The 17,643-nt window shown below is 53.7% G+C and overlaps 1 protein-coding gene across 6 annotated transcripts in view; it reads left to right on the top strand.

The window, feature by feature from the left end:
- Positions 1-17,215, top strand: part of SUGP2 (SURP and G-patch domain containing 2) — a 33,733-nt gene extending 16,518 nt beyond the window's left edge. For 5 of the 6 annotated variants that reach the window (XM_032412505.1, XM_032412504.1, XM_032412506.1 and 2 more), the window contains exons 5-11: positions 1,997-2,484; positions 3,535-3,646; positions 7,689-8,209; positions 9,995-10,056; positions 13,421-13,557; positions 14,255-14,375; positions 16,842-17,140. In XM_032412505.1, the coding sequence (XP_032268396.1) occupies positions 1,997-2,484; positions 3,535-3,646; positions 7,689-8,209; positions 9,995-10,056; positions 13,421-13,557; positions 14,255-14,375 (1,441 nt within the window). In that variant the 3' untranslated portion in view covers positions 16,842-17,140. Of the gene's footprint in view, positions 1-1,996; positions 2,485-3,534; positions 3,647-7,688; positions 8,210-9,994; positions 10,057-13,420; positions 13,558-14,254; positions 14,376-16,841 lie in introns of all 6 variants that reach the window. The other variant, XM_032412502.1, reaches the window with a different exon arrangement.
- The last annotated feature ends 428 nt before the right edge of the window (positions 17,216-17,643 follow it).

Below are 17,643 nucleotides of genomic sequence, written 5' to 3'. Positions count from 1 at the left end.
AGCCTCACAACAACGTGATGAAGTAATTTATTACTATCTATCCCTCTTACAGATAGAGGAACTGAGGCACAGAAAAGTTCAGTAAATCTCATGGCTAGTAAGTGGCCATGCTGGGATTTGAACCCAGCAGGCTGGCTTGGGAATGTTCTGTGCTCTTAATGTTGTGTTCCATTAGAACTTGGGGAGACTGACATCCTCAGACTGCAGTTGGCATCAGAACACTCCAGGGGAAAGGGGTTTGTATCCTGGGGCTCTGGGTCACCTGGGTGCTGACTCCCGCTTTCTGCCCTGGGTGAGGGGTACCCTTGCTGGGGCTGCGTTTCACAGGAGAACCAGACCGTCTGTTCCTTTATGTGGGAACCCTTGCTCGTTAGGGTGCAGGACGCTGCTGCTGGCCCGGCAGAGTGCGTGGGGCAGCAGCGGAGCTGGCGTGCAGCCTGTGTCCTCAGACCCAGCCGGACCTTAACCGCAGATGGCAGCATCGAGAGCTGCGCACGGAGCTACCCCCCAGGGGCCCCCCGCGGTACGCCGTGCTGCCGGCACCCTGCTTCACGCAGCCAGCTGGCTCCTGTCACTGGTGATCGGGAACTGCACCTAGGAAAGCGGCCTCTTAACGTCAGGCAGACTGAAGGACGCCTGAAATGCTGCCCTGCCCACCAAACAGTAGTCATTCTTCTTGAACACAAACTGAAATTGAACATTCACGATCTCCTGTTATGTGTGAGGTCCCAGAGAGACTCTCCGCACATCCCAGGAAAGGAAAACCACATGGGCCACATTACACGATTGCCACGATGCATAAAAGTCAAAACCAGCACAACAGCCAAAATAAAACTTGCTTCTAAGTAACTTTTGAGTGAAGGGGAATGAGAACTGACTTTAGGAACTCCTCAGAAGGAGGTAGCAGGGGGCGCTCTGCACACTGGATGCGGCTGCAGCCATACGTAGAGGAAAGTGCAACGCAGGACACGTTCGTCAGAAATGGAGTGAATGTAAGCATTCACCACATGAGGCCAGAAGGAAATGGCAAGAAAAGTCCAGACCCTAGAAGGGGAGGATTAATAGAGCTGAAAGAAGGTGCTAACGAAGTGGAAAACAGAGTAAAGAGTGTGTGAGTTCCCTCCATGCCCCTTACTGTCCATTCCCCAGGGCTAATCAAGTTAGCTTTATATTCTTGCGACGTCGACTCTGTGAGAAAAGCGAATGCACATGGATCTACGTACACAAAGCAGATTCATGTGGTCCACATCAGTGTTGGTGTTCTTCTGTAGCTTGCTGTCCTTTCTGACTGTGTCGTGGATGTCTTTCTGTGTCGGCACTCGGGACTCAACCTCCTCTTTCCTATACTGTTTTTTTGTCTTTTTTTAAGATTTTATTTATTTATTTGTTTGACAGAGCGTGCACAAGCAGGGGGAGCGGCAGGGAGGGGAAGAAGCAGGCTCCCCGCTGAGCAGGGAGCCCGATGCGGGGCTCGATCCTAGGGCCCCGGGATCATGACCTGAGCTGAAGGCAGACACTCCGCCGACTGAGCCACCCAGGCGCCTCTGTACTGTTCTCGTTATGACTCTGGCACATGATTTCACAGCCATGGCACTCTGGCCTCGGTGGTGCAGTTGAAGCCAGGGTCTCTGAGTACTCCGCCTCACTGGGCTCTTTGAAGGGTGTAACCTCCCAAAAATGGCAACCACAAGCGACAGAGTGGCAGTGTCTCTGTGGCTCCAGAGTGATTATGTTACGAGGCTACTAGGAGTTGTGAGCACCTTCACCGCTGGGGATGGTGAAACCCAAGGAGGAACCGAACAGTGCTGGACCAGAGCTGCCACTGCCCTGCAGTTACTGTGGGCAGGACGGGGACCCGGGGGGTCCGTGGATCAGAGCCTTTCGGATGGCAGGGAGGCTGCCACTTGGAAAGGGTGTGAGAAATGGGATCGTAGCAACAATTCGGTACGTGGTGTTGTTTTAACCAATGTCCTTCTGTGCCTGTTTTGTTATGTAGGTTTTTGTCTGATGACAGTAGTCTGGAATACAAATATTACAAACTGAAGCTGGCAGAAATGCAGCGGATGAGCCACACCTTGCCAGGAGCAGATCAAAAGCCAACAGCGGCAGAGTGTGCGGTCCGGGCCATGCTGTATGCTCGGGCGATCCGGAGCCTCAAGAAGAGGCTCCTCCCAGGCCGGCGGCGGGGGCTGCTCCGCACCCAAGGGCTCCGGGGCTGGAAGGTGAGGAGAGCAACCACTGGGACCCAGACCCTCCTCTCCTCGGGCACCAGACTGAAACACCATGGCCGGCAGGCTCCAGGTTCATTGCAGGGAAAGCTGTCCCAGCCAGATGGAAATGAAACTGCCAAGGACTGCCCACCTGACCCGGCCGGATCCTCTCCTGGGGAGCCCAGCCCAGAAGCCTCGGGCCCATCCCCCAAGCCAGCAGGAGTGGGAGTCTCTGAAGCCCCTCAGACCTCCTCTCCCTGCCCATCTGCTGACGGTGGGTACTCACTCCCATCCCCCTCTTCTGGGCCCCAGCCCAGACTCTCCAACCTCCAGGGTTCCCTCAGGGTTGGGGGTGGGAGACCTGGGTGGTCTGAGCCATCTGTGCAGCAGGCAGGAGCAACAGGGACCTGGCCAGGACAGGTGCACGTGGAGGCACTCTCCTCTTATTTCCTAGAGGGGCTGGCCCTCAAGTCCTGTAGCCGGCTTCCCCCTGTCCAGGGGTCAAGCTGACTCACCATGCTCCCCCACCAGGTCCTCCTGCTGGCCACCCGGTTGTGCCCTGGGCCCATGCTTGGGGCTTTGAGTGCCTCCATCCATTTCTCACTCTGTTCTTCCTCCTCTTTACCTTCCGTAGGGCTGCCCTCGTCTCTCATTCTGCCTTTTCTTTCCCAAGGTCTCTGTTCCTTCCTTAGGGTTAGCTGACCTGCAGTTTCTTCTGGCCATTACCTTTTCTCTGCGACAGGCCTGCCCCCGACCAGTACTTCGCACTTACCACTAGGTGGGAATGGAGAGGGGAAACAAAGTCTCCACCACTGCTACATTCTCTAGCTTTTGCTGTATAAAGAGCCGTTCTGAGCTATGCCTTCCATCGGGGTATCCAGTGCTCCAAGTCTGCTGAACTGGGCTGGGCCCACCCGTGTGTTTGTAGGAAGCAGCTGGTTGTGTGGGGCCATCGGCTGAGGTAACAGGGATGTCTGGGCCACATGCCTTTCGCCCCCTAGCAGCCAGCCTGGATTTGTTCACCTGACAGGGTTGGGCCTCCAGGAGGGCAGCGGAGGTGCTCAAGGCCTCTGAAGCCCAGGTTCCACACTGATGCCACCTTTTATCAGTCAGCGGGAGTCCCAGGGCCAGCCCCAGTTTTGGGGGGAGAGAAGAGAATCTCCTTCTGCTGGACAGAGCTACAGAGTCCCATGGCAAAGGGCAAGGATGCAGTGAGGGGACATGAGGGGCTGTCTTTATAATTAGTCTCCGTAACCACCCCCCCAAAGTTGAAATTGGAAGCAGCCGCTCAGAACTGACATGTGACAGTCACTTTGTTTTGTAGTTGACACGAAGACAATGGAAACTGCAGAGAAACTGGCCAGATTTGTTGCTCAGGTGGGACCAGAGATTGAACAGTTCAGCATAGAAAACAGCACCGACAACCCTGACTTGTGGTATGTAGCCATCGTGCCCTTTGAATTTGAGTGTGTTTACTCTATGAGTGTCCTGAGAGAGAGCCTGTGGGGTGGCCTGGCAGACACACTTCTGCCCCAGGAGGCACCCGAGGAAAAGTCATGGCTTCACTTCTGCCAAGCTCAGGGCTGAGAGGGGAAAGCGTCTGCTTAGGGGTGTTGGGCGGTGCTGCCCTCATCTGGGGCATCAGAAAAAACCTGCCCTGGAGGGAAGTTTAAGCTGTATTTGAAGGTCAAGTGGGCTTTGATCAGGGGAAGGGGGAGAGAGCACCCAGCCAGAGAGGCTAATCGGTTCCCTAGAACCTTTGCAGAGGCCAAGTGGTGTGGGGTAGGGGGAGGAGGAGGGCGGTGCACTGTCCCTGGTCACACCAGTGCTCCGGGCAGTGATGGATGGGGTCCTGGTCCAGCTGTGGGCAGCAAGCACTTCCATGTAGTGGGGGCCTGGCATCCTTTTGCCAGGAGGGGGTGCTGTTACCCTTGCCATTCCTCAGATGGGGTGCCTAGTCAACACCACACAGCCTGCAGGTGACAGAACCAGGAGCCTGCTCTGCCTTGTGGGGCACAGGTTCACCTCCTTCAGGGGGAGGCTACCTGGGAGCCCCATGTTCCTGATACTGAGCCATAACCAGGTGGGGTTCCCATGCTGTTTAAATTGTATCCTCCCGGGCGCCTGGGTGGCTCAGTTGGTTAAGCGGCTGCCTTCGGCTCAGGTCATGAACCTGGAGTCCCTGGATCGAGTCCTACACCAGGCTCCCTGCTTGGCGGGGAATCTGCTTCTCCCTCTGACCCTCCCGACCCTCCCCCCTCTCATGTGCTCTCTCTCTCAGTCTCTCTCTCTCAGATAAATAAGTAAAATCTTTAAAAAAAAAAAAAAATGTATCCTCCCGTTGGCTGGGAACTCTGGACCCTTGCCCTGCTCCTACCATGCTGGAGAGCCATGCCTAATTAAGTCTAATTAAGACTATGGTTGAAAACTACACATTTCCTAGAGCATTTCTGGGACCCAGTAGTGTGACCCAGCATGTTCTTCCAGCTTGTTGGGGACCTTGAGTAGGTTCTGCACTGGGCATGCCTCCTGCTTCCTGTGAGACCCAGACCAGCCTCGGGGAGCACTGACGGCTTCATGGGGGCTCAGCCCGGTTCTGCCTTTTACAGGCCTGGTGACCTTGGGGCCAGCTGGGCCTAGCACACCTCAGAGTTGGGCAGACCCGGTGAAGGGGACAGCTCCACTAAGGGCAGCCAGGAGCACTTCATCGGTTGTGGGTTTTTTGTTGTTTTTTCCCCCAAAGGAGAATTCTGCATTATCCTGGCACTGCCGTGGTTTGGGTTTATTCGTCACCGTTTCTGACAGCCTTTTCTGAGCAATGTTCCTTAGGAGGCCCTGTCCCTTCGCTCCCCACACAGAGTCCCCCATTATTGTACAGCAACATTAGGTGGAGTGATTCACTCTGTCCCCCAGCCCAGTGCTCATAGAGCAGTTTGAGAATGGCTGCATCCAACAGCACACGTATTTAATAAAGGTCAAGGTGACTTTGTGTTTCTTTTCCTTTAGAAAGAGTATACCTCTAACGCTGTTTGAGTTGATTCTGTTTTTGTGTGTGGTTATGTCATCGATTTGACGTATAGTCAGGTTCATTTTTTCTACGGAGATTCAGTTTTAGGGCTATTTTTTTCTATCCTTTCAAATTTAATTTTAAAAATAAGTTCAGCATTTGCATGGTTCTAAAATAAAAATTACAAAAGGTAGGCTCAGAGAAGTCTCTGAGTGGGAATCCCTTCACCCATCAACAGGAAACCATTTCATTCAATTCTAGTGGATATGTGCATTTCCCCTTTTGTTCTTACATGTAACTTTTTATATGTAATAGACACTTTTGCACCTTGCTTTTTTCCCTTCACCACCTATCCAGAAGTCCCCTGTGCCTGTCCCACCTGTCCCCTCGTTCTCTTGTCCACTGTCATTCTCCCATGTGCAGCCACACCAGGGTCACTCCCCAGCTATCGGCATTCATGTTGTTCTTACGGCCCCATCAAGTGGCCTTACGCACAATGACTCTGTGGAGAGAATCTTCATGTATCTTCCAGAAGGGGGACTGTGGGGTCCAAGGTCATTGCACATGTAATTTTGTTAAATAATGGAAATACCCCTCCCTGAGGGCCCCTCCCAAAGCAGTGTCCAGAGTACCTGTCCCCATCCCTCACCTTTTGGCATGCTTAGAGTCAGTAGGATTCATGAGAAATTTCTTATTTCCACCGTGAAATTTTAGTTTCCATTTCTCTTATGAGTGAAATTGAACATCTTTTCATAAACTTGTGTCCTTTATTTTCATGTGAACTGTTCATTTGTCTCTTAAAAAAAGGTTTGTCCTCTAAAAAAGCTTGGTTGTAAATAGTTTGCATTTTTTTGAATTTTGTGTAAATGCAGCTTTTTCTCGCTTTTTGTCTGGTCCCTTTATTCAGCACAGTTCTCAGATTCAGCCATATTTGTTGCGTGTATCCCCAATTCATTCCTCTTTGCTGCTGAGTGTATCCCACTGTGTGGCTGGACCACAGGAAATACCAAGGAGAGGAAAGGCTGGCTCCATGGTGGGCCCACTGTTAACTTTTGAAGAAACTGCCAAGGTGCCTTTCCACGTGTCGCACTGTGGTCCTCATTTCTCCAAGGACTAGTGGTGCTGAGTGTCTTCAAGTGTACTTGTGTGCTTCCCATACTTAAGTGTTCATTTGGATCTTGGGTCCATCTTTTGATTCGGTCATTTATTTACTTATTAATCAATTTTGAGGGTTCGTTATACATTCTTTATAGGAGTCCTTTGTCAGATGTATGATTTGCAGATACTTTCTCCTGGTCTATGACTGGTTTTCTCATTCTAGTTGTCTTTTGGAGGGCTCAAGTTCTTAATCTTTGCCCTTTTTTCTATTGGGTTTTTTGGACTTTTTCTTTCTCAATTTTTTTTTTTGAAGATTTTTATTTTTGGGGTGCCTGAGAGGCTCAGTTGGAAGGGCATACAACTCTTGATCTTGGGGTTATGGAACCCCACATTGGGTGTAGAGATTAGTTTTGTTTTTTTCTTTTTTTTTTCTAACTTTTTATTTTTAAGCAGTCTCTATCCCTGACTTCATCAGATACCGTGTTTCTGGCCTTTGTCTTGGTGTTTCTGTCCGTGTGTCCAAGGACTGGTCCCACACTGTTGTGCCTTAGAGGCTTCATACACCTTGTAATGTCTGGTAAGGCCGGAACCCTTCACAGATTTTGTTTAGAGTTCTCCCAAATACCCTTACCTATTTATGTTTCTCTGTGAAGTCTAGAATCATGTTCAAACCCAGAAAAAAAAGATGGACATATTGAGATAGGCTTATGCATTAATATTTTAATTAGGGAAGAAGTGACATCGTCATAGGTTGTTATTCTAGCCAAGAACAAGGGCTTCTCTCCTTGGGTCCAAGTGTATTTTGTGTCTTCATGCATGTTTTCAGTTTCTCACACTAGCCACAGCCCTGGGTCAGGGTGGCCGTGGGACTCTGAGGTTCCGAGAGGCAGTATTGCCACCACGTTGACTCAGCTTCACTGTAGAATGAGGGGCAGAAGGGACGCACCTTCCTCAGTCTCCTCCCTGTCAGTGTGAGAGGAACCAGGCAGTTACCCTGAGCGCACGGGAGTCCCAGAGTGGCTGGTGACAGACTAGAAGGGGATGAGGAGAGGGCCAGGTTAGATCTCTGGCTGCAGTGTTGGAGCTTTTTCCAGCACATTCCTTGGTCATTTCTGCATACCTTGTTCCTCTACCACCCTCCCCTGAAAAGCAATGGGGACTCTTAACGTTCTGGCTCCTTTGTTAAATTGCTGCTACTCCTCAGACTTCTCTGTCTCATTGTGAAGCTGCACCATCAGCCATAGTTGGTAGAAAGAGGTCAGGTTATTTGTTGGTTCCACTCCCAGCTTTGTTGGATCTCTTCCGGATAATTTAGTAAATATGAATGTTCAGAGGACTCTCTGATTCACCAGTGTTTTTCATCCTTGCCCCAGGTTTCTCCATGACCAAAATAGTTCAGCCTTCAAATTCTATCGAAAAAAAGTATTTGAGTTATGCCCATCGATTTGTTTTACATCCTCTCCACTGAACCTCCACGCCGGTGAGAGCGCTGATTCTCAGGAAAGCCCCGTTGATCCCATGGAAGGGGAAGGAGAGTTTGAAGATGAGCCCCCACAGCACGAGGCTGAGCTGGAAAGCCCAGAGGTGATGCCTGAGGAGGATGAGGAGGACGAGGAGGATGAGGAGGAGGATGAGGAGGGGGGCGAAGAGGGCTCCACTCCTAGAGGGGCCTCCAGGTCAGCAGGAGGGGCGGCCAAGTCCGAGGGCTCTGAGGGCAGCCCCCCCACCGATGGCCTCCCGAGCGAGGCAGCTGAAGATGGCCCAGCTGGTGCACCTGCCCTGTCACAGGCCTCCTCGGGGGCCTGCTTCCCCCGGAAGAGAGTCAGCAGCAAGTCCTTAAAGGTCGGCATGATTCCAGCTCCCAAGAGGCTGTGCCTCATCCAGGAGCCCAAAGGTGAGTGCCAGACATTCATCATGGCTTCCCGAGCACGGGCTTCCGTTTAGCACTGAAGGAGGAACCGTGCTGCTCAGTTGTGGACCAGGAAAAGTTGTGGAGACCAGCTGATGTCACCTGACTGTGTGGAAGAATTTACTGGCCCTTAGCCCAGGCTTAGCCACAAGATGACCAGCCAGTCCCTGTCCCCCTTCCCGCCTCTGATTGCACCTACCAACCTGGACGTTACCTCCCCAAATCCCCCCAGGGCCAACAGAACATGAGGTTCTTCGGTCTTGTGTTTTTAACCTAAACTAGTTCTGGTGGTTTTGCATACCCCTCCCACGTGCTCTGTGAAGCTCACCTCGCTGGTGGCGTGAGGCTGGCAGTCCGAGGGCGCGCCGCTGCGTCAGTGTGGCAGCCGCGTGTTAGCGTCACATGCTGCTTGGTGTTTCCGTCACGGTCCAGTGGGGGAGACCCGGCTGTGGAGGCCACGGGCCTTGGTCATCTCCGCTGTTTCCCACCCGTGACCTTGGGGAGGACCCAGCCTTCTGAGCCCCTAGAAGGCCCAGGACACTGATGCCTGCTTAGCGATGACGAGGAAGGAGGACACAGGTGGCACTGGTCTTGGGCAGTGGTTAGTGGGAGCCACGTGCTCTGTACTCCGCTGCCCGGGCCGTGGGAGGTCATCCCCTGTTCTTCTGTGGGGAGGGTTAAGGTTCTTGAGGTACCGTTTAACAGCAGTAACATGCATCCTTTTTAAGGGGACAGTTGGAGGAGTTCTGGCGATCGTGTACAGGCATAAACTCCTCCAGTGCGGTGGAGCTAGAGCCTTTTTCCAGAAACATCTGTGTCTCTCTGTGGTCCCTGCCCCGTTTTCTGGCCTCGTGGTTCTGCCAAAATTTTCTAGACTGTCAGTAGGCAGAATGGCATCATGTGTGGCCTTTTGACGGACCGGCCATGGCCCAGGTTATTCCTCATGGGCCCCCCCCCCCGGGGTGTCGCCACAAAGCCAGGCCTGGGCTGTGCTTCCTGCCACCATAGCTTCCTCTGAGGTGGCTGTGGCGAACGGTGCCCCGTCTAGTGTCACCTGGGTGCTCTACATTGTTGACACTGTCACACTCACCCAGGAGCATCAGTTCAGTTTCCCCTGCTGATGGAACAGTCCTGTGGTTTGTGTCTGGGAACCTTGACGTTCCCACGGGTTGCCAGCTGTTGTACCCCATTCAGACGTCCGTCACAACTTCCTGCTGATGGCGGCAGCCTCTCCGAATGCCTCATGTCCCGCGAGGGGGAGAAGTGGAGCTTCTTCTATTTTGGAAGCTCTCAGTTCCTTGGGTGGTTGATGAGAAAAAAAGCAGCCCTGCTGATCTCTCCATCAAAAATAAGGCTGTAATGTGATTCAGTGCTCTGTATGAGAAGCATGGTTGCTTTACTGGAAAATTCTCTGCGGACTTTAACTCTTTATCAGTGGAACAGTTGCAGAGACACTAGGAGGGCAGGAGATTGCAGATAGTTTATTGAAACAAAACGGGTTCTTGCAGTCACGGAAAACGATCCACGCATGGAGCCCTTCGTCATACACGCGGGAAGTCCTACGTTGAAGTAGACTCTTCCCCACCGAGCAGCCCTCAGTTGGGCCCGCATGTTCCCGCCTCTGTGCCCGCGGGCCCGTGACTCCTGGGAGGCAGGCCGGCGGGCCGTGGTGCGGGCGGTGGCTCCCTTCCGGCGGCCGAGCCTGAACTGCGGCGCTCGCGTCTTCTGAGTGACGTGTATGGGTACGGATATGTTTCTTGTGTTTTCCAGTTCATGAACCAGTTCGCATCGCCTACGACAGACCTCGGGGTCGTCCCGTGTCCAAAAAGAAGGTGAGCATGACAGTTCTCACGCGTGGCATAGTCAGTTGGAATTTGCCAGAGTTTTAAAGGGCGCGGGGGCTCGTAGCTGCGGTATACTCGCTGTGCTTGTACTTCCGGCCGTCGCGATGGACAGAGCGTAACGAACAGCCTTTCTTCTCAGGGATTTCTTGAAACTGTTTTGCGTTGCCTGAAGCGCAGGAGGGTAGTAATTAGTTTAACAGATGGGTGAGGCCTGATACTCGCAGTGTGTTGGGAGGTGAACAGGTGATGTCCTGGCCCTTGAGAAGTTCAGATTTAGGGGCCTGTAATTATGGTTAAAGAGCACGCTAACTGGCTAGTAAGCCAAGGCCGTGCGCGGACGGGTGCGCGCACACACGTGTGCATTAACTGGCGGACGCTTCCTCTGTGCCAGGCCCCGTCTGCCCACCTGGAGGCAGCAGCCTCCAACAGGGACAGGTTTGTGTGAGACTCTTGTGGCCCGTGTGCCCTGGGTACGGAGAAGCAGGTCGAGGGGAGATGGGGAATGTGGGGTTGGGGGTGCCATTTATTCACGGAGGCCTGGGAGAGGCCCCAGGGTGGTCCTGTGTCAACAGGTAGCCCTCTGTGGCACCCACACGGGGCTGGGGAGATGAGGCAGTAACGGCGGGGAGGCCCCGGGTCACACAGGGCCTGTAGACAGATGTCAGCGGTGAGGCTCCTTCTCGGGGGGAGGCCCTCGGGGACCCGTGGTGGTAATTTGGGGGGAAGATGTGGCCACTGTGGCTGCGGTGCTCAGAGCAGCCTGTCAGCGGGGGGGCTGGGGAGAGCCAGGGGCCGGGCAGGTGAGGACGCAGTCGGTGGGACTTGCCGATGGACTATGTGTGGAATGGCTAGGCCGAGTCCAGGGCACCTCCACGGTTGTCTGCCCGGGCAGCTGGGAGGACGGAGCTGCCACTGACTGAAATGGAGCGACCCTGTGAAATGGAGGTCATCAGGGAGATGGGGTGCTCTCCAGACAGCTAGGTGGACATGTGGGGACAGGTAAGGCTGGGCGAGGTCACCTCGGACATATGTGGGGACATCCCAGCTCCTTAGAGGTCAGGGAGGTGAGCCGGGAACTGGGTGAGGTCTCTGCTGGTGTGGCGTGGTGAGGAAAGCCTGTGTGGCAGACTGTTCAAGTACACTGTCGTCTCAGTGGCTAGAGAAGGGGTCGGCGTAAGCCCAGTTACAGCAGGGAGGGGGCACTTGCCTGGGCCCAAAGCCCGTGGTCCTGATGTGCTCAGTTTGAATTTGTGCTGGCACCCGGCTGCCCGTCTGGTGATCTGGGTGAGGGGGCAGCCGGGCTCAGTCTCAGCCTGGCCACCTAATCTTGGCATGTAACTCCTGAGTCTCCATTTGTACATCTGTGATGTGGGGCAGTCTCGCCTACGCTGTGGTTCCGAGGTGCCTTACGAATGAAACTAAATGCCTGTTAACTGGCCGTGCAGCTGTGTCCTGCGAGCTCCAGTCTCTCCATGAGGTGACTGTAGGCCGAGAGCTTCCAGCTTTCTCCAGCTAAGCAGCTTTCCCGGAGGGGTGCGGATCTGCCCTTTGGGGACCTGTGGCCAGCCTTTCCCTTGCCTTCCCCACCCTCTTCCCCTCCCACACTTGTTCCCTGCTCAGACCCTCAGACCCTCACCATTACCCCCCAGCACGAGCTGCCTTGATCAGGATGGAGGAGCCCTTTCCCCAGAAGTATATGCGGCCTTCTCAGCCTACCCAGGCTGTCCTCGATGTTGAGTAAATGTCTTTTAAAAATAGACTCAGGTGGTAGGGACATTGGGTATTGATGAATATGCATGAGTAAATAGAAATATTTTCTTTCTATTTTTAAGATTTTATTTATTTATTTGACAGAGAGAGCATGCACACATAAGCAAGGGAAGTGGCAGGCAGAGGGAAAGGGAGAAGCAGGCTCCCCGTTGAGCAGGGAGCCTGATGTGGGGCTTGATCCTAGGACCCTGGGATCATGACCTGAGCTGAAGGCAGACACTTAACTGAGCCACCCAGGCGCCCCATAAATGGAAATATTTTCTGCCCACACTGGGCAGGCTCTCCAGAGGCCCCCCAGGCCTTTTAACCTTTCCCACAAGCCGGTTCTGAGCCCACGTCTTATCCAGGGCTTCTTGCTCCTCTACCTGGAGGGTCTTCCCAGCTATACCAGCTCTCTGAGGTCTGCTTTGTGCTAGACATGGACCCCAGAGTCCCAGTAAAACCCAGTCTCTGGGGGCGCCTGGGTGGTTCAGTCGTTAAGCCTCTGCCTTCGGCTCAGGTCATGATCCCAGGGTCCTGGGATCGAGCCCCGCATTGGGCTCCCTGCTCAGCAGGAAGCCTGCTTCTCCCTCTCCCACTCCCCCTGCTTGTGTTCCTGCTCTCTCTGTGTCTCTCTCTGTCAAATAAATGAATAAAATCTTTAAAAAAAACAAAACAAAAAAACCCAGTCTCTGCCCTTGGGGAGCTCCCAGACCTGGGAAGGGGCAGCTGGACAGACAGACAAGTCATTCAGGTTTGCTGAGCAATGCCTGAGGGCGGCCAGAGAGGCTTCCAGGATGGGGTCACTGCTCAGAGTTCTGGAAGCCCATAGGCTTGTTCCAAATGGAGTGGGGGAGTAGGGAGGACCCTGCAAGCCAGTTTTTCACACAGTCTCTCTCTACAGCAGGTTCCTGGCCTGTTCAGCCCCCTCCCGCGTCAGCCCTGCCTCCCGTCTGACTCCTGCACACCAGGGGCTTTCCTGCCTCAAGCCTGTGCCCTGGTTACCCCCAGCCAGAGTGTACCCTCTGGTCATCACAGGTCACCACCGCTTAGGGCTCTTCCTTCTAACCCCTTGGCCCCAAGACCCCCCAGCTCCTCGTGGGGTTTTCCTCACGGTCTTAGCACCACGGTGGGAGTGGTCACACTGGGGTCTGAGAGGCTGGTCTGGCTTGGTTCTGTGGGGCATCTCTTCACTCCCCACCTTTTTTTTTTTTTTTTTAAGATTTTATTTATTTGACAGAGACACACAGCGAGAGAGGGAACACAAGCAGGGGGAGTGGGAGAGGGAGAAGCAGGCTTCCCGCTGAGCAGAGAGCCCGATGCAGGACTCGATCCCAAGACCCTGGGATCATGACCTGAGCTAAAGGCAGATGCTTAACGACTGAGCCACCCAAGCGCCCCTACTCCCCACTTTTAGAAGCCCCAGCCTACCCAGGGAATGTTGCTGGGAGCTAGGAAGCAGCCCATGGCTTCATCCCAGTGTCTGAGGAATTGGAGACAGTGGGGGGGTGGGGGTACTGGACTGTGTCAGGTGCAGCATGGGCCGACCCTTGCTCTAGGCACTTTGCTGCAAACCACTTGCCATAATCTTATCTCTCCTCAGAAACCCAAGGACTTTGACTTCGCCCAGCAGAAGCTGACTGACAAGAACCTGGGGTTCCAGATGCTGCAGAAGATGGGCTGGAAGGAGGGCCACGGCCTGGGCTCCTGTGGGAAGGGCATCAGGGAGCCCGTCAGCGTGTACGCAGCAGGCGCTTGGGGCCAGGGGTGGGGATGGGCAGCGTGCTCGGGGAGAAGAGGCTCTCTTTGGGATTCTGGTTCTGAGTCCTTTGATCTGCAGCCTGATTTCTTGGCTCCCCTCATGTTAAACATGGCTTAAAGCTGGCAGGGTTTTTTTTCCTGACAAAGGGAGTCTTCAAATGAGGTGAGAAGCAGATCATTTATATATGCAGGTGTTCATACAGGCTCCTTGCTCCACTCACACAGACGATTTAAGTGGCTTCTGGGCCCTGGCATTTCAGCCACATTCCTTATTGTCCTAAAAGCTAAGTGGTAATTCTAGGTAGTTACGATAAAAATCACTTTCCTTTTTCTGAGAACCCATACGCCAGCTAGCCAGGGTGGGAGAACATGGCCCAGGGATTGTTAGGCCCCATTAACATTCAGCAGGCATTTCATTTAAAACTGAGCTTACCACCTGCTGGGGGAGGCTTTCTGCTGTAATCGGGCTTCTGAGCACGCGCCTCAGAAAGTCCGCACACCTGCGCAGGTGAGTACCCCTTGTTCCGCGCTGTGAATCGTGTCTTCACTTTCCCTCTCCTTTTCCCTGTTGTGTGTCCCACGTGCCTCTGTCCCACTCTGACTCCTTGTGCCGTTTCCAGTCCCCTGGCGGCCAGGCTCTGTGCTCGGTGTGGCTAACTCTCCATTTTGCTCCTAGGGGAACTGCGTCGGAAGGGGAGGGGTTAGGTGCTGACGGGCAGGAGCACAAGGAAGACACATTTGACGTGTTCCGTCAGAGGATGATGCAGATGTACAGACACAAACGGGCCAACAAATAGGTATGTGTGTGAGCTAGTGCATGGGGCATTCTGCCTAAGCTGACGTGCTGGTATGTAGAGACAATTTCTCCAGAAAAGTCAGAGTTCCCCATCCCCCCAAAACCAAACATGAAACCAAACACACACACACACACACGAAAACATTCTGTGAGGGTAGCAAGGAGTGTTTGGATGTGGATGTGTCCCACCCCTCACCTTCCAGGTTTGGTTGAAGGAGTGAGCCCCGAGTTCGCAAGCATGCAGCCCGACAGCGGGCCTTGGTGCGGGGCTCCTGGGTTCGACTGCCCGCGGCCGTCCTGGGGAGAGAGGTCGCCCAGGGAGTGGCCTGGTGTCCTGCGAGGGTGAGGGCGATCTGAAGCCGGAGCTGCACAGGCCAGCTGCTTTGCCACATCCTTTTTCTGAGCATCTTCAAATCCGTTTCCTTCTCAAGGGCCTTGGGCCCATATAAACATCCCCTTCTTTCTCCTCTTTTTAGTTGCCTTCCCCACCTGTAATTTCCAACTCAGTTTTGAACAAAATCGTTCTCTCCCTGAATAGATGAAACCATTGGTGAGAAAACTAAGGCTCGAAGCAGCAATTGCTCTTAAAGTGCCACCTCTGCCCCGGATCTGCCCTGGAGCCAGTGGCCAAGTAGGTTCGGTGTGTACACGAGAGGCGAGCGTCTCTGCAGCTCTGGTGTGGAGGGTCCGAACGCTGGCTTTTCTTCTTCTTAAAGGAAAAAAGAATGCGCCATTTCCGATCTGCTTTTGCCTTTCCCCCTCTTCCAAATGCTTATGGCAGCCAGTCCCCTGCAAGTCTTTCCTGGCTCCCCCTAGGAAGGTGGTGCTGCCCTTGGAAGCACCGGGGCCCTGTTTGTGCTCAGGAACCAGCTCTGGGCGGGTCTCCCGTCGCAGGGAACTTTGCTCTCAGAGGTGCTCTCTTAGCAAACTTGGTGCCCAAATGATGACAGATGGTGGCTTTTCGTTGCTTCCAGGCTGTAAATAGGGAATGTAATCCGGTATTAGTGAAGTCCACTCTGGTCCACAGCCTGCGGGTTGGGGCACGGGAGCTCTTTGAACAAGTGGAGATACTTGATTCCACGAACGTGGTATTTATGGAGGCTCGGCTCTTAAATGCCTCCCAAGAGACGTAATAGAAGTTTAGCGACAGGATAATAGAGCAGTATTCAGTGGGGAGGAATCATTACGTTGATGAAACTTCTCTCAAATTCACATGTCTCCCTAGAATCCACAAACTGCAGTTTGCTTTCTTTAAAAACCACATATGGAGTCTCTTCTACCAACGGCTGGGGGTGTGAACTCTTCAAGAGGCTTCATTCCTGGCCTGCGCAGCAGCGTGAAGAATTGTGTTATCAGGGCCTTTGTACAGAACAGAAGCGGGGCGGGCCGTCAGCTGCTTGCTGTTTCTAGGCACGTGACGGCTGCCCTTCATCTTCCCCCGGCGCACCCTCCTTGCAGCTACGTGCGAAGTTCTCAGGCCGTGGGGGTCTCGGGCCTTTCTCATAAAGCAGCAGTGTGGAAGTTTTAAATCTTTACTCAGATCTGGGGACCTTGGGATCCTGCTGACGCTGTGAGCTCGGGGTGGGGGGGCCCACAGCCGTGAGTTACCGTATTGGCCAATCTTCCCTTTGTCTTGTGGGGCCCCACCCACCGTCACAGGCCTGTGCTGTGTCTCTTCGTGTCCGGTGGAGCCTCCAGGCTCTCCTTGCCCCTGGTTGCTCCTGTTGCGTGGGCGCCCGGCAGATCTTTATGGCCAGGGAGATGATGGAGGTGCCTCAGCAAAGTCGAAGCAGCCTGCAGGGGCCGTGTGGTATAGGGGAACCACAGCTGTAGGGGTTCATCTCCTTTCTTTCCTAATCCTTCCAGTAGCTTTCCTTGCTGGCCGTGGGTTGAGCGCATGGATGGAACTCTGAGCCAAAAGACACCCCTTTGGCAGACTGCCTTTGACAGAGTGCCCCATTGGCCCCGAGCAAGATGTGGACTCCCCCAATAGGTTCTCGCTCTTTCTCTGCAGCATAGATAGCTCTGACCATCATATGCACGTTGTGCTAGTATATTCGTTCTTGGCTCTTTCCGCTTTTATCTGTAAGTAAAATGCTTTAAGAATTCCCAGGGTATAAGCCCTGTCCCCGCAGCCTCCTGCCACTCTTCCTCCTGGGGACATCCCGCTTTGAGCTGACCCTGGGAGTCTTTGGCACATGTCAAAGGGAACACCTCCTTCTTGATCCTGGAAAGTCCTGTGAGCACTCAGGTGATGCTTTTCCTGTGGGGCTGGCGTCATGGGAGCCGGGGCGGAGCCTGGTGGTGTGTCCTCGCACCGGCTGTTGGCCAGGGACCAGGGCACACGGGCCCTCCGCGCTCGCCCTTGCTCTCTCTGGCAAAGGCTGCTCTCAGGGAGTGTGCGTGCGAGCGCGATGTGCGGTTGCATAGCCTTGTCAAAGTCACAGTGTCTTTTCTGTCATTCTAGTTCCAGGGTCTCTTCCATGAGGACGACAGGCATCCGGAAAGTGCTAACTCGCCACTTTGGGTGCTTACTGTCTCTGGCTTGTTTCCAACACTGGAAATCATATAGAGAATTTTAGCATTTTTGGTCCTTGGTAAAACCTAGAAGACATTTGTGATGTTACAAAACGGAAGTTTTTTGTTTGTTTTTTTTTGTTTTTGTTATTTTTTTTTTTTTTAAATCTAAGAAGTTGTGAATGTTGTTAATCATTTAGCAGTTGCAATAAATGTAGAGGAAACCCAATTTCCCGTCTCTGATGATGTGTTTTGAAAATGCGGCGGGTCGGGGACCACGTGACAGATGTTGAACTACCTCCAGGGAAGCAGGTTGGACACACTGTGGCCTCCCAGGCATGCCCTCTGCCTGCCAGGGCCTCTCTGCCTGATCTCCCCAGCCAGGGGGCCTGTTCAGTTGCTGGGAAAGCCTGGAGGGTGCCAGAGAGCAGGCGGGGACCCGTGCCAACCGTGGGGTGTGAGCATGTCCTCTTCTGAGTGGGGGGTTATTGCTGGGTATAAAACCCCCCTTTGAGAGCATCAGGGATACCTGCCCTACTGCTGATGATGCCCCCCTCAAGGCTTTACCCGCTCCCAGGGTCGGGGCTCCAGCTGTCAAGCGTTAAACCGGGGCCACCCGGGCCTCCCCCTGACTGAAGGGGCCTGCCTGTGGGGCATCTTCACAGCTCCCTGCTGTTCCTGTGTGCTGCCCACTCTGCATCTGATTCCTCCACCGACAGCCTCTGGCCCTTTGGGGAAGGGATAGGGACAAA

Source organism: Phoca vitulina, unplaced genomic scaffold (genome assembly GCF_004348235.1).
Source record: "Phoca vitulina isolate PV1807 unplaced genomic scaffold, GSC_HSeal_1.0 scaffold13, whole genome shotgun sequence".
Taxonomy (NCBI): Eukaryota; Metazoa; Chordata; class Mammalia; order Carnivora; family Phocidae; genus Phoca; species Phoca vitulina.
The sequence above is the reverse complement of the archived record's forward strand: the minus strand, read 5'-3'. Positions and strand labels throughout refer to the sequence as shown.